This window comes from Nyctereutes procyonoides, unplaced genomic scaffold, assembly GCF_905146905.1.
Source record: "Nyctereutes procyonoides isolate TBG_1078 unplaced genomic scaffold, NYPRO_anot_genome, whole genome shotgun sequence".
NCBI lineage: Eukaryota > Metazoa > Chordata > Mammalia > Carnivora > Canidae > Nyctereutes > Nyctereutes procyonoides.
The window spans coordinates 50,961,853-50,977,439 of NW_026575126.1; the positions used below are offsets into that span (position 1 = coordinate 50,961,853).

At 49.3% G+C, this 15,587-nt stretch overlaps 1 protein-coding gene across 1 annotated transcript in view; it reads left to right on the plus strand.

Moving 5' to 3' along the window:
* XYLT1 (xylosyltransferase 1) overlaps positions 1-15,587 on the plus strand; it is a 305,895-nt gene that overhangs the window by 219,669 nt on the left and 70,639 nt on the right. The window contains exons 4-5 of the mRNA XM_055340521.1: positions 5,102-5,274; positions 6,258-6,460. Coding sequence (XP_055196496.1) covers positions 5,102-5,274; positions 6,258-6,460 — 376 coding nt within the window. The remainder of the gene's footprint in view (positions 1-5,101; positions 5,275-6,257; positions 6,461-15,587) is intronic.

Here is a 15,587-nt window from a genome sequence, read left to right on the forward strand (position 1 = left end):
AAGAGCATCCTATGAACCTCAACCCTTTAGAACGGCACCCCCACCCTGCCACCGTGTGGGGACAAAGCTCACTCATTCCCTCTCTTGTTCAGTAAAATGCATTTGAGGTCATACTGCGTGCCAGAATGGGAATCAGTTATGGTTGTGTTTCTGGAGCCAGCCTGATCGTCCTAACACTTTGGGGGTGGGGAGGTTCTGGGTTGTCTCCATCACTTGGCTCACAAGAAGGCAGAGTCACTAGTTGAGGGGGCCGCAGGAAAGGCCTGGAGACATTTTTGCCTTCTGAGATTGTGGAGGAATTTTGGCCTTTGCTTTTAAGGATGGCTGTCATGTTTTGAGGTTGAGTGGATCCAGCTTTTCCACTGTGGCTCCCCTCTTTCCTCTGTCTCTTCCTGTCTCTGCATATGTATCTGATTATATGCATTTGTCTTTATTTATACCTGTGTATGTCTTTGTCTTTCGTCGTGTTTCTGTGTAGGACTCTCTATATGGTTTTCTCTCCATAGGTGGGAGTAAGGAAGAGGCCCTTCTGCCTGCAGGTCTCCCTCTGTTTTTGTCTCAATGTGAGCGTGGTCTGTCTCTCTCTATTTCTCTCTCCTCCCTCTTTCTCTCTCTCTCTCTCTGCCCCTCATCCTCCTCTCCCCCTCTGCATGAGTCTCCTTTCTTCAGATATTTTGTTTCTTCTTCCCCAACCCCTATCCCCAAAATAGCTGTACTCCACAAGAGCTCTGGATTTTTGTTCTCTTCTCTTTGCTACTCCCCAGACCAGCTGTCTGACCCAGGGATGGCTTTCATTCTGGAGGTTCTATTGCTGGAGTGATCACGCTTAATTTCCTGGTGCTCAGCTCCTTCCTTTTCTTCAGAAGGAAAGCATCCACGTCTGTGTCTGTCTGTAAATCTGCTCTTCTAAAACCCTAAAGAAAGTTACAAAAGGGACACCTGGGTAGCTCAGTGGTTAAGGGTCTACCTTCGGCTCAGGTCATGATCTCATGGTCCTGGGATGGAGCCCCTCATCAGGCTCCCTGCTCAGCTGAGAGTCTGCTTCTCGCTCTCCCTCTCAGTCTCTCTCAAATAAATAAAATCTTTTTTTAAAAAAAGTTATAAAACGCTTTCTTCAATGTCAGTGCATAAGTCCCGCTAAAGACTAGCATACAGTCTTCATGCCAACCTTTCTCATCTTCCTGCTCTCTGATTTGGTGGAGGGCAGGTGGAAATAGCAGGACTGGTTTTAGGGTTCCACTCCTTGCTTCTGTCCTCACTCACTGTGTGACCCTGGGGAAACATGCTGACCTCTCTGAGCCTCAGAGCCTGATAGTGCATTCCTCCCAAAGCCAAATAACACCTCCCCACCCCCACCCAGCAGCACTGGTGGTGTATAGCAGGCCCTTGAGTGACATCAGCTCCTCTGGACCAGAGCAGCCACCCCTCTCCAGAATGGGTTCCTTCCTTCTTCCGTCCTTCCGTCCTTCCTTCATACATTCATTCAACAACCTGGCAACAGACATCCATGGCTAGAGAGCACGGGATGATCCCAAAAGCCCCATAAGCCTCAGTCACTAAGAACTCCAGATCATTGTTACCCAGAGGTCTCAGGGCAGGGATGAGCAGTATTATCTGAAGGCCAGCAGGAGCCCCTACAGAGTTAACTTCCTACTAAATACAGTATCGTAGGGCACGTCTAGGCCTTTGAAAAGTCACCCAGTGAAGTTCAGGTACACAAATACTCGTTGTTTTTAAACATTTCTCCCTTTGTTTGATAAAGAGTCTCCAAGGGAGGTGAAGAGAGGCTGTAGCCAGCATGCTGAAGATCAGTATGCTGCCTTTGGGCTGCAGTCATGGGAAGGATAATATAAGCTTTTCTTCTACCTTATTATCTTTTTACTTTAGATTCTCACATTCCTGTCTATTCATAATCCATTTGTGAAATCAGGCTCACATCCTACATGTCTCTGAACTCCAGGCTTTGTCCAGGGCTGGCATGTGGGAGGTTTTAAGGATGCTAGATGGGTGAGTGGGTGGATGGATGGGTGAGTGGATGGATGCATAGATGAATGGATAGATAGCTGCATGAGTATTTAAAGGGACTAGATACCCCCAGGCGTGCCCCTTTCATATAATCACCAGAAAAAGCCCACTGTATTTGTGATTGGTTTGGAGAGAAAATTAAAGGGTAGTTAGAATAACTCTCTCTTGTTGCTACCCAGTCTGTCTTCTACCAGAGTCAAGATGGTAATTATCCCCAGGATTGCAGCTATTGATTGAACAACCAAGGAGCCTAAGACTCTAGGATCCATCATGAGCACTTAGAGATGGGCTCAGGATCTTTGGGCTAAACTTTCTGAGATCTCTGTCTCTATAGGCAGATTGCTCACTCCTCCTCCACCTTCCAAGGGCAACCTGAACACACTTCTGTCCTAAAACAATTGACCTTTGTCTTCTGTTTTCCCCAGCTGGCTGACAGCTCCTCAAATGCAAGATTTTTTTTTCTCCAAATTTTATTTCTCTAGTACCTAGCACAGTACTTGGCCTGTACTATAGGCTAAGTTAATATTGCATGGATTGATGAGTTGATAAATAGTTGGAAGAGTGGAGGCATGGATGATTTGCTTTGAGGATGATGGGTAAGCAGATGGATGGATGGTTTTAAAGGTGATGAGTGGTTGGATGGATGGATGAATGGATGGTTGGTGTTCTGGATGATAAGCTGGTGAGTGCTGTGCTGGATGGGTAGCTGAGAGGTTTGCTGGATGGGTGGTTGGATTCCAATGGGTGGGTGATTGGATTTGGATGGACGGATGAATGAAAAGATGTGATTTTATTAGCCACCTAGAGTCAGCCTCTCCCACATCATATAGGGACCCTCCCTGCAGTTCCCATGATAGTCCTCCAAATGCATGCCTACCTACCTACAACGGCTAATTTACAGGGTATTTCATTCACAGGCAGAATTGTTACAAACTTTTCCAAAGTCTAGGTACGCTAATGTAATATTTATTAGTGTTTAAGGGCATCGGCTCTGGAAATGGACCTGGGTTTGAATCACAGCTGGACCAATTAAAGCAGTGTGACCTTGAAAAGACAAATTCCTTGGCTTCTCTAAGCTGTGTTTTCCTCATTAGCAAAATGGGGATAATAACACTATCCTGCAGGGTTGTTGAGAGGATTGAGTGAAGTGATGGATGGCAAGGGCTGGTCAGTGCTCAGTAAAATGTATTGTTATTGTTATGAAACCAAAATGCACCCCTCCTATAACTTATTTCATCAAGAACCAGATGTGTGCCAGGTAATGTTATAGCCTTGTATGTTCGATGACAAACAAGACTGAAATAGTGCCTCATCTCTTGGCGTTGCTCTTCTAGTGGGGTGTTTAAACAATGAAAAGTGTAAACAGATATACAATTTCAGGTGATAAATGTTTTGCAAAAAATCGAGATAGGATGAGGTAGTAGAGAGGTGGGGACAGGTGGCATTTGTTGAGCTGTGAACTTATGACAAGAAGAATACAGCCATGCATAGATCTAGGGAGAGGGTGTTCTGGGCAGCAGGAATAGCTGAAGGCAGAAATGAGCTTGCTCAAGGAAAAGAAAGAAGGCCAGGTGGCTGGATAGATAGTAGGGCAATCCCGGTGCAGAGGTCTTCAGGAGGCAGATCACGCATGCTCTGGAGGCTGCACCATGTGATTTGGACATTAGCTCATGTTAGTTTCATCCTGTCCTCTGGAACAGCCTAGAAGGAGCCTTGTTCATTTGGCAGCTGTTCAGCTTTCCAGTGACAGCGACAGGCTCCGGATCTCCTGACCTCCAGACTAACCACTCCCACATCTCTGTTTTCCAACAGAGAAGGATGTTGATATACTGGGACACTTGCAGCTACCTCCTGACAACATTCTGAGTCTCATAAACCTAGAATGCAGAAGAAGTTAGGTTTGACCCAAAGGGAATCAGGCTGAAGAGAGACAGGAGATCTCCAGTCAAGATTGTATTGAATTCAGCCAATAAACCATGTGCGCCCTTGAAACTCCACCCCTGGAGTGTTTGCAAGGACCAGGGTGGTACAGGTGGCTCTGATATAGGATCTGGACTTTCAAAGAAAAGTGAGAGATGATGGTAGCTGACCTGCAGCCGGGCTGATGGAGTAACTCTCCAGGTGCCATTAGGATCCCATCACTCAGCAATGCTTCCTCTGTGTTGCCTTTCCTCTCAAGCAGTCTTTCTCCATGTGGGGATAAAAGGGTTCTTAGATCTTCCAGTTTCACATGTGCCAAAAAGGGAACCTCTCTAATCTGGTTGTTCCAACAAAAATCTAGAATTCTGTCTTCTGGGCTCATTAGCTTGGGTGGGTCACACATCCACCCCTGAACCACACAGAATGTTGCCAAGGCGATGCAGCACTCTGACTGGCCAGCCCTGAAGCTCTGTGACCTTCCCTGTCATTGATAATGGAGGGAGACCATCCCCATCCATAGGACCAAGGATGAAGGAGGGGGATGATGCCTCTCAAAATGCTGGGTGATAACTGTTTTCATTATGCCAGATGAGTAAGCTCAAGTGATCTTCTGTACAACATCGTGCTTCGAATCAACAATATTCTACTGTAAACTTAAAAATTTGAGAGGCTATGTATCATCTTATCTGTCCTTTCCACAATGTTTACCCAAAAAGGGATGCTATTAGGAGGAGAAGGGAGAGTGGATTCTGGGAAGGCAAAACCAGCTTTTATATCCTATGTTTCCCAGCTCAGAATTAACTGCTCCTGCCGCCACAGTTCAGTTCAGAGATCTCTCTCTTACACCTTGCATTTCCTCCTGCCTTGCTTGAGGGTTTAATACCTGTACTTATGTCTCCATCAGTTTTTTAAAGCTCCTTGGGGGTGGGAACCATGCCTTTAAGCACCTCAGGGTCCCCGACACTTGTACTAGGACACATGTAAGGGTCCAGGACAAGCTTGGTTAAGTTGGATTAGGTTTCCGGGCCCAAAGTGATGACTGTGCCCTTCAGATAGAGAAACCTCTGATCCTTACCCCCACCCCCCTACCTCCCACCCCCATCCAAGAACCTCTGATCCTCACCCCACCTCTCTGGTCTCTCGGGTTTTTCCCCAGGCAAAGCCAACAAGAACGTTCAATGGGATGAAGATTCTGTAGAATATATGCTGGCCAACCCCGTCAGAATCGCCTTCGTCCTGGTGGTCCACGGCCGCGCCTCCCGGCAGCTACAGCGCATGTTCAAGGCCATTTACCACAAAGACCACTTCTACTACATCCACGTGGACAAGGTGAGGACCCCCACACACACACCACCAGTCACCCTTTGTTGACTTTTTCTGTGGGTCTGTCTGCCTTTCTCTAAGCTGACATCCCTTTCAGGCAAGGCTTCTAGGCTGATCAGCGGCCTCTCCTTGGAGCATTCGGTCTAGGGTGGGGAGAGAGAGAGAGTGTGTGTGAGTTCGTGCACGCATGCATTTGTGTGTTGGTTTTAAAACTCCTAGCTGTGACTTTAGACTCTCTCTATATAAACACCGCTTTCCTTTCTGCTCCCTTGGCCAGGGCAGTGGCAGCCACTTGGTGAGGATGGCTAGCCCAGGGGTGGGCACACGTTTCCCGTAAAAGGCCAGGCAGTAAATATTTTAGGCCCTGAAGGTAAATGCCTTGTGCCACAGTGACTCAGCTCTGCCATTGTAGGGTGAACACAGCCCTGAGAAATACACAAGTGAGCAATGTGTGTTCCAGTAAAACTATTCACAACCCTGCAGCAAGGCCTACTGACGCCTGAGCTGTCTTGCCCAGAGGTCTCTGTCCCTATGCTGACCTGACAGGATTATGTCTTTGGTCAAGAAGGCAAAAGGGGAAGCTTGCTCGTGGCAGGCCTGTGAGAGGGTGATGGAGAAAATCCCACCCCTCAAAACACCCACCAGTTTTAGTCCCAGTCATACTTCTTAGCTTGTCATCCTGGGACCACATTCATCAGTCTTGTATGAAAAATGCAGAGTCCCTGGCACCAGCCCACACCCAGCAAACCATTAGCTGTGAGGTGGGGCTGGGGAATGTGCATTCCAAAGAACTAAAGTGAATTTTTTAAAATAATACGGTTTCAAATAGCGATGTAGAAAGTCAGCCCAGGCCTGAACCAGTTACTTGGCCAAGTCTGCTACATTCGACAGCCCCGTCAACTAGACGGGGAGGGCTGAAGAGGGGATGAGGGGCATGTCTGCGTGTGTCCTGTGCTGCTGAATGTCACTTTTTTCTCTCCCGGGCAAAGCGCTCTAATTACCTGCATCGGCAAGTGCTCCACTTCGCCAGACAATATGGCAATGTTCGTGTCACCCCATGGAGGATGGCCACCATCTGGGGGGGCGCCAGCCTCCTGTCCACATACCTGCAGAGCATGCGGGACCTCCTGGAGATGACCGATTGGCCATGGGACTTCTTCATCAACCTCAGCGCAGCCGACTACCCCATCAGGTAAGGCGGCCTGTGGGCCCCGGCCGGCGCGCTCCGAGCTCCTGCTCCCTCTGGCTTTCCTTAGCCATAGCTGCAAAGCCAGAAGCAGAGGCGTCTTGCCACCTGTCTGGAGAGGCATTGTGCCTCCTGAGACCCTGTGGAGGCCTGATGCATAAAGTCTTCCAGTATGGGATCCACAGTGGGCCTGAGTATGCAGTTTTCCCAGCTCTGTTCATGGGTATGCAGAAGAAACCAAAAGACCCCTGCCCATGTGGAGCTTCCATTCAAGTGGGGCGGGGGGGGGGAGGGTACAGAGAACAAACAAAATACGTAAAATGGCAAAGCGGTAAAGCAGTGGGTGTGAGACCCATGTGGATTTTAGATGAGGTGTGATCACTTCAGTGGTAAAGCAGCAAAGCTGAACAAAGCGGCGAAGAGAGTTGTAATTTTAAGGAGAGTGGCTGGGGAAGAAGTCCCTCCAGAGAAGAACACAAGGAGGAGGAGGAAGAAAGCTTCTCCGACTGGGAAAGCTGTCTAGGCAGAGGGAGCCGTGGGTCCTGTGGTGGGAATGCACCTGCTGTGCTGGGGGCACGAGGGGGCTCAGTGTGGCCAGAGTAGAGGATGTGACAGGTCAGAGAAGAATCCTGGGGTGAGGTCATGCTGCTTCTAGAATCTGGGAGCCACTGGCATGTTTGACTTGAGGCAGGACGGCATCCTACTTTAGGTGTTTGGAAAGGGAGCAGAGTGAGGAGGAAGGGAGGCCCATCCTGATAGCCTGGGAAGAGTCACAGACACCCATGTGTGGGCTGTGTGAGGCCCTCGGGATGTGTGTGTTTGTGTGTTTGCTCCCTCTCAACTTTAAACTGGCCAGAATTTTAAAATTGGGAAGTTTCACAGGAACTATAAAATGTGGAGCTGCTCTCTGGCATCTGCCCAGTGTGCACCTGTGGGCCGGGCCGTCAGCCACAATTGGGTGGAGCTGGTGGGGGGAGGCGGCCAGCAGCCTGGAGCGCTCAGCAAGTCAGACGCCACCAGGAGGGTCTGTCCCGTGGCACAAACATTGATCTGCTCTTGAAAATAGGCCGTAAGCAAAGGAAACCCCTCTAAAGATCTTATGGGGGGGGGAGGCAAGAAAATGAACTCTATTTCCTGCCAGAAGGCAACTCATTGCTTGACTGTGTCTTCCATCCTGATTTATTGGTGAGGGTAAAAGGAGAAGAGGATGGGGAGCGAAGGGCGGGGCCTTCCTTCCTCTGAACCACAGGAGGGCAGTGGGTGGGGTCAGCACTCCCATAAGAGCCAGATGAAGAGACATCTTTAAAGAAAAAATAACTTCTTTTTTTAATCAGGGCAGTTTTCAAGCAGACAGCAGAGTCCTCACGAGAGTATAGTGAACCCCCCACGTACACTTGACATGGCTGCAGCTCCAATCTGGTTATGGCCAGTACCAATGTATCTCCACCCTCACCCTCTTCCCCACTGTAACACTTCCAAGACATTGTGTCATGTCTGTAAGAACTTTAGTGCATCCCGAAAAGATAAGTTCTCTCTTCTAAGCTAACATCCATATCCTAAAATACTGTCATTCTTGGTGTCATCAAATACTGAGGCCACACATCCCCAGGAGTTTGGGTGTTGAATCAGGAACTAGATAAGAGATAGGCATGGAAGGACATTCTCTGGTTTATTTGTTTTTTGTTTTTTTTGTTGTTGTTGTTGTTTTTAAAGATTTAGTTTATTTATTCATGAGAGACACAGAGAGAGGCAGAGACACAGGCAGAGGGAGAAGCAGGCTCCATGCAGGGAGCCTGATGTGGGTCCTGGAGGGAACCTGGGGAAGGTGCAGTCTTTGGTCAGGCGAGGCAAGGTCCACCTGGCACCCTTGAGCCTGAGAAAGATGATGGTCATTAGAAAGATAGCTGTTTTTCTTTTGTTCAGAGGATAGCGAGGGTAAGCAGATTATGAAACATGGCTGGCAGATTTTTACTTATTTGCTTATTCATTTGTTCAGGTGCCCATTCCACAAACATGTGTTAAGCAACCCCTATGCTAGGCATAGTGCATTTAGTGAGCAAAAGCACCCCTGGTGTCCTCCCTGGTGGAGCATATCCCCTAGTTGAGAAAATAGAATTAAAGGTAGCATGCAAGGTGTGAAAGAGCTAGACCGTGAGGGAGTGAGGGGACAGGGTCAGGTGGTCAGTAAAGCCTCTGAATGCACAGTTTTGGCTTGAAAGTGGAAGGCTAAAACCAGGTTCTCAGGCAAATGAGAAAAAGTTCATTCTAGACCAGGATTTCCCCTCCGGGGCACTACTGACATACTGGGCTGGATGACTCTTTGGTGTGGGGACCATCCCGTGCATGGCAGGACATTTAGCAGCAGCCCCTGGGCTCTGTCCACTAAATCCCCTGGCCCCCTACTCACTTGGGGCAACCACAGATGTCCCCAGATGTTGCCCAGTGTCCCCAAGGGGCAAAATCGCTTCTGGTTGAGAACACTTCCTGAGAGAGAGAGAAAACGGTCTGGACGAGACATAGGTCAGAGACGAACTTGCTGCTTTTGGGAAATTTCAAAGTAGATGGAGCAGAATGAGCAAAAAAAATGAGGAGAGGCGAGTGTAGAGAAGCACAGGGCCGGGGTGAGTCCAGACGGGCTCCCTCTGTCTTCCAAGAAAGGACTGAGTTCACAGATTTCCCCGAACGCTGAGCGTAGCAGCTAATGAGGCCGACACTTCTTCAGCCCTCAAAGCCAGCCTGTTTTACCCAAGGGCAAACCGGTACCCAAGGTCATGTAAGAAATACGTGGCAGAGGGGACACGAGAACCAATTCTGTCTTGTTCCAAGGTTGGTGTCCTCTCTGCTTGAGGTTGGCCCTCAGGGGCGTCATCCAGGCCTGGAGTGGCAAGATGGCCCAGGCACCATAGAGAACACAGCCAGGAACAGTACCCCCCTCTAGCTGGGCAGGGTGGTGGTTGTACCTCCTGGCAGAAGGGAAGATCCTTGCAGGTAGGAAGGTCACTCGTGGTCCTGAGTCTGATCATTCCTCCTCTAGATCTCCAGTGGAGACCCCACAGGTCACCTCAGCCTGGGTCAAGTGGCGGCACCTGGCCAGAGACCTCTTGAGGTCTGGCGGGCATTCCTGTGCCCATGGCCCTCCCCAGGAGACTCACACCAACTCTCAGGGCTGCCCCTAGGGGCCCTGTGTTCATGTGTCGCCGCCCTGGACGCCTGACTGGTTCAGCTGAGCCCTTCTGCGTGCGGGAGGGTGGGTGCTGAGCGGCCCAGCAGGGGGCGTAGGTTCGAGTCCCAGTCCTGCCACTTCACTAGCCCTGTGACCGTCTGCAAGGAAATTCAGGCTTTGTGAAACCAGAATACGGTCCTAGGACCTAGCAGAGCGCTGAGCACATACAAAGTGCTCCGTAAACGTCACCTGTTCCTTCCCGAGCTGTATCCAAGGCTGAGGCCCCTGTATTTCCGGGGGGCCCGGAGATCCCTTCCTGACACCACGTGCCAGACCTTTTTTGGGTTTCAGAGATGAGAGTCGTGGAATTTTTAGCTTTTTGAGCTGAAGTGCTCCAGATCTCTCTGTGAAGAAGAGGCGCAGCCTTGGATACAGCTCAGGAAGGAACCGTCAGCCTGTCTTTCCCTCCCTCTGCCCCCACTGCTGTCATTTCCATGCTCTCCTGGTTCTTGTGCCCCCTCCACTCCGCCAGCCTTGTGGCCGGAGGCACTTTATGCATCAAGCACTGCTGGTTCCTCTTGCTTTTGTTTCTGTGAAGTTGCCCCACGCAAAAACATATGAATTTTGCAGATGAATGGTTTTATCCTGGGCAGCTCTGATAGGCTTTCACTTCCCATCTGCCCCTCCATCTGTAGCTTCCAAAACCACTACTTCTCCTGTCCCAGGGAGGATGAGCAAACTTCGGAGCCTGCTCAAAGGGGCAGGAGTGCCTAAGTCAGAAGTTTCTAAGAAGCTCTGAAAACGTAGGGGATTTCCAAGGGCGGAGCCCACCCAATGTGGCTGCTCTGAGCTGTTCTATGATTGGACATCACCTCCCGGTATCACCTTGCCCAGCTCTGACTGGGGGACCAGACTCTTTCCCTCTTAAGTCTTAAAGACTCACTGATCTTTACTGGCCACCAGCCTTGTGTGGGACCTGGATGCAGACAGCCTGGTTGCAGATGCTGAGCCACCTCCCCGGCCATGGGAACGGGTGCACGGTGCTTTCACTTTCTGTATCTCAGTGTGTCCACCTAAGAAAGGGACACGATGTTTAGTACCTATTTCATGAACATTAGGAAGGGTCAATGAAATAGTGTATATCAAGCACTTAGCACAGTGCCTGACATGCAGAAAGTACTGGATAAGTACAGGCTGTTACTATTGGTGGAATCACATGGGCTTCAACTGAGTTCCTCTCTTTTCTCCCTTTCCTCGTGGAAATACTAGCAAACTATTTCTTGGACTCACATCTCTCTTAAAAGTGGGAAAAGCAAAATTAGACTATGAAGACTGAATGTCTCAAGAAAAACAGGATAGAACCAACTTGCTTGGGAATGTGGAACACGGTCCTATACTTGGACTATGCAAGCTCCGTGTGTTTAAGAAATCCAGACCTTCCTGCTCCACTGTGACTTGACGCCCTGGCCCACGTAGGCTCTGGTTGGAATCGGTTATGCATTCAGTGCATGGATGAAAATTGATATTTTCAAACACTGAGATCCTGGTGCATCTTGAGTCATCAAAGAACATGATGGTTCTGTTGAGTATATTCTACTTACTAAGGCAGGAAGCTGCACTAGCTGACTTTGGTTAGATGGGCTGCAAGAAAGGACAAAACCAAGGCATTTCGCACTGTTGGTGTGGTTTGGACTCATAGTCACAGACACCACACAGGCTGTCCTTCACTAGGCCCTGTGTCTTAGGGCAATTCAGATGCAAAGGGAAGGAAGTGTGTGTCCACAGCCCCTACAGGGCTCATTTTCTGTCTGTCTGGTGTATAAGTACATGTGTGTGTGCATACATGTGCGTGCATGTGTGTGGCATGGGAAACAGTGTTGAAATTTTTCAAGCTAAATCTGGGATCTGCTAATCCTCCCTCTTGGGGAATCCACTGCAGTAAAGCCTAACCCAGCAGGGCCCACTCTGTGGACACTGAAATTACACCTGTCCATAGACCTAAACTGCTGCCCTAAGATACTAGCCGGGCCCCCAGCCCAGGAGCATAAGAGCTGCTCTGCTATGCCTCAGGAGGAAACATCAGCTCATAAAGACAGGAAACAGGTGTAGGGGCTTCTCTACTGTTCAAAAGACCAGAGTGTTTACATAGCACTGATGGAGCAAAACTCACATCCAGCTCCAGCAGACAAATTACCGCACACCTACCATGCGTTAGGTCCTCTGCTGGGGACTTTTACATATATGTTGTCTTAATCCTCATCCTTCAAACCCTAACTTCTTCTGTATAAGGAAATTTAAGAAGGTTAGTATAAAACTAGAACTTCTGGTAAGTTTTGCAGGAAGTCGGGCCCTTGGTAATACTTAGCACAAATCCTACTCAGCCTAGGATTTGAAGTTAAATTAACAGGTACTGATGCCCAGGCATCTGTGTACAGTTGCTTCCTTACTTTTCAGCCCTCGGGTCTGCCCAGTGATTCCTGAGTGGATCTAAGAATTCCTGTTGGTAACCGCGAATCGTAACCCCAGCAAGTGCAAATACAGCACTTGGTAGCCCCTGGCATAATTCTAAGTGCTTGACGTAGTCCTGATAGCACTTTTTTGAAGTACACGATCTTGTTATTCCCCTTTTCTCAGATGCAAACTCCAAGGCACAGGGATGTTAAGAAATTTGACTACAAGGCTACAGCCAGTAAGTGAGAGAACCAGGAGTTTTTTGTTGTTGTTGTTGTTTGTTTGTTTTTTTATTGAGACAGAATTCATCTGTTGTAAAACTAAACATTTTTGAGTGTTCAGCCCCATGGCTGCAACTCTGTCCCCATTAAGAGACATGCTTCCGTCCCTGGCTCCTGGCAGCCGGCATTCTCTGTTTCTGTGAATTGGGCTAATCTGGGTACATCACACGAATGGGATCATACAGTACTTGGCTTTTCGTGAGTGGCTTATTTCACATAACATCATGCCGTCCAGGTTCATCCGTGTTGCAGCAGGTGTCAGAATTCCCTTCTTTTTCACGGCCTAGTAATATTCCACGGTGTGTGTATTTGTATCACATTTTGCTGATCCATTCATCTATCATTGATGGACACTTGGGTTGTTTCTACGTCTTTTCTATTGTCAGTAATGCTGCTCTGAACATGGGTGTAAAAATCTCTCTTCACCTCCCTGCTTTGAATTCTGGGGCAGGTGGGGGCAATACACCCAGAAGTAGAATGACTAGATCGTGTGGTAGTTCTATTTTTTTTCCTAAAGACTTTCCATACCACTTTTTTTTCCCATACCACTTTCCGCAGCAGCTGCACAAAGGTTTTACATCCCTACCAGCAGTACACAAGGGTTCCAATGTCTCTACACCCTTGCCAACACGTCATTTCTCTAGTTTTGTGACAGTAGCCATACTAATAGGTGTGAAGTGTTTCTTGTTCTCAAGGAGCATAAAATCCTGAAGCAGAGGCCCTGTAACCCTTGGAAGCTTTGAAGAGCTGGCCAAGCTCTCAGTAGAACCGGGAGGTTGGCTACAGGAAACTGTCTCCCTCCAGGATCATGGCTTTCAAATGACTCTCCTAGAACTTCTACCCAACCCGTATCCATCCCCCATCTCATTTCCCTCTCTATTCAGTAGAGCCACCTGCTTACCTGTTCACCAGTGGCCAGAAACCCACATGCAGTCTTCCTCGCCACTCCATCCGGGTCTGTGTAGTCTCATGGGCATTCCCACCTGTGACCCCCTCTGTCTCCACCCAAGTCACACCCTCACTGCTCCTAGGACCCCAGAGTCTCCCAGGAGGGCAGAGGACGGAGGCTGAGCCAGACCCAGAAAGTGGGCTGGAGCCTCAAGGCCATTGGGCAAAGCAGCCACCGCCCCCCTCTGGAAGTGCTCAAGCCATCACGCAGCTCACATATCCTATGCTTGTTGAACACAGGCTGAGCACCAGGCAGCGTGCTGGATATGAGGAGATGGAGCAGTGGGAGGGCCTCACTTGTTCACTGAGAGAATTTGCAATCTGTGGGAGAGATGAAGATCATGTAAGTTCAGGAATGACACGGTGTATGGGGTGCCTGGGTGGCTCAGTGGTTGACCATCTGCCTTTGGCTCATTTCCTGGGTTCAAGTCCCACATCAGGCTCCCCACAGGGAACCTGCCTCTCCTTCTGCCTATGTCTCTGCCTCTCTCTGTGTGTCGCTCATGAATGAATAAATAAAACTTAAAAAAATGTGAATGATAGGGTGTCATGATGCAGAGTAAGAAAGGGTCAGGGTGTGTTTAAGCCATGTCCTGAAATGGGGCCCACTGTGGAATGATGGGAGTGGAGGTTATACCGAGGGAAACAGCATATGCGAGGTCACTGGGGCAGAGAAGAGCCAGCACAGTCCAGCAAGATAGAGAAGAACAGTAACATAGAGTAGAGCCATGGAGGCGGGGGGGAAGGAAGCGGAGTTCAGAGAGGCTCACAAGGAGACTTGCAAGGCCTGTGCCTGCCTGCCTTCTCCTGCCCACCTCCCTCTTCTCTCCATACCAGTATCCTCTGTCCTAGTTCCCTGGGGCCAGTGAGAGAAATTCCCACCCACAGGGTGGCTTCCAACCACCTCCATGACCTTACAGTTCTGGAGGCAGGAGGACTGAAATGAGGGCGTCGGCAGGGCTGTGCTCCCTCTGCAGCCTCCAGGGGAGAATCCTTCCTTGCGTCCTCTCACTTCACGTGGTTGGGGCCTCCCTTAGCGCTCCTTGCCTTGCAGATGCACCATGCCATTCTCTGCTACCATCCTCACTGGACCTGTCTCTCTCTCTCTCTCTCTCTCTCTCTCTCTCTCTATCTATCTCTATCTCTATCTCTATCTCTTTCTCTCCCCACATGCCCTTATCAGGACACCAGTCATTGGGTTCAGGGCCCACCTGTATCCAATAGGACCTCCTTTTAACTAACTGCATCTACAAAGCCCCCCTCTTGCCAAATAAGGTCAGTTTCTGAGGCTCCAAGTGGATGGGAATTTGGGGAGCGGGGATACCCTTCAGCCCAGGCGGACAGCCTCCCATGGCCCCTTGCTGGGCCAAGCACAGCTGCCCTGGGTAAGTGGGAGGGTCTGTCCTCTCTGGCAGCGTCTGGAGAGCACTCTGAAGGGTGGTTCTTGCACAGACTGTCCTCTTGTCCCCCCTGCAGTGGGACAGAACTGGCATTCTCCAGATCATTCATTCAGGAGTCATTTCCTGAGCACCTACCACATACTAGGCCCTGGGGGTACAACAGGCAGCCAGATGGACAGGGTCCCTGCCACAGCCAGGATGGTTCTCAATGGGGGGAAATCAGTGGTCCACGTGGTTCTTGGACATCTTCCTCAAAATACCTTTAAAAAGTCAGGTCCTAAGGGATTTGGGTGGCTCAGTGGTTGAGCGTCTGCCTTTAGCTCAGGTTGTAATCCCAGGGTTCTGGGATCGAGTCCCACATTGGGCTCCCCACAGGGAGCCTGCTTCTCCCTCTGCCTGTGTCTCTGTCTCTCTCTGTGTGTCTCATGAATAAATAAAATCTTTTTTTAAAAAATCAGATTCTTTAGGGGCACCTGGGTGGTTCAGTCAGTTAAGCATCTGACTCTTGACCTCAGCTCAAATCTTGATCTCAGAGTCCTGAATTCAGACTCGGCATTGGGCTCCACACTGGGTCTGGAGCCTACTTAAAAATACATATATGTATGTATCAGGTTCTTTAAAATATCCCAGCCCCATCAGTTGAATATAAATTCCTTGTGGGAAGCAAAAATCTTGTGTATTTTGTAAAGCTCCCCAGGTGGTTGGACTACACAGTGAGAGTCGAAAACCACTGATCTAGGAGAGACACAGACGTAGCTCTTAATTACAGTAATAAATAGGAAGGTAAATGTTATGCTGGAAAATACATTAGCCTCAGTACTTGTTGGGAAGTTCTGTTTGGGGGCCCAGCACCCAGGGCTTTGGGTGTGGCCATCTTTCCTGGTGGCCAC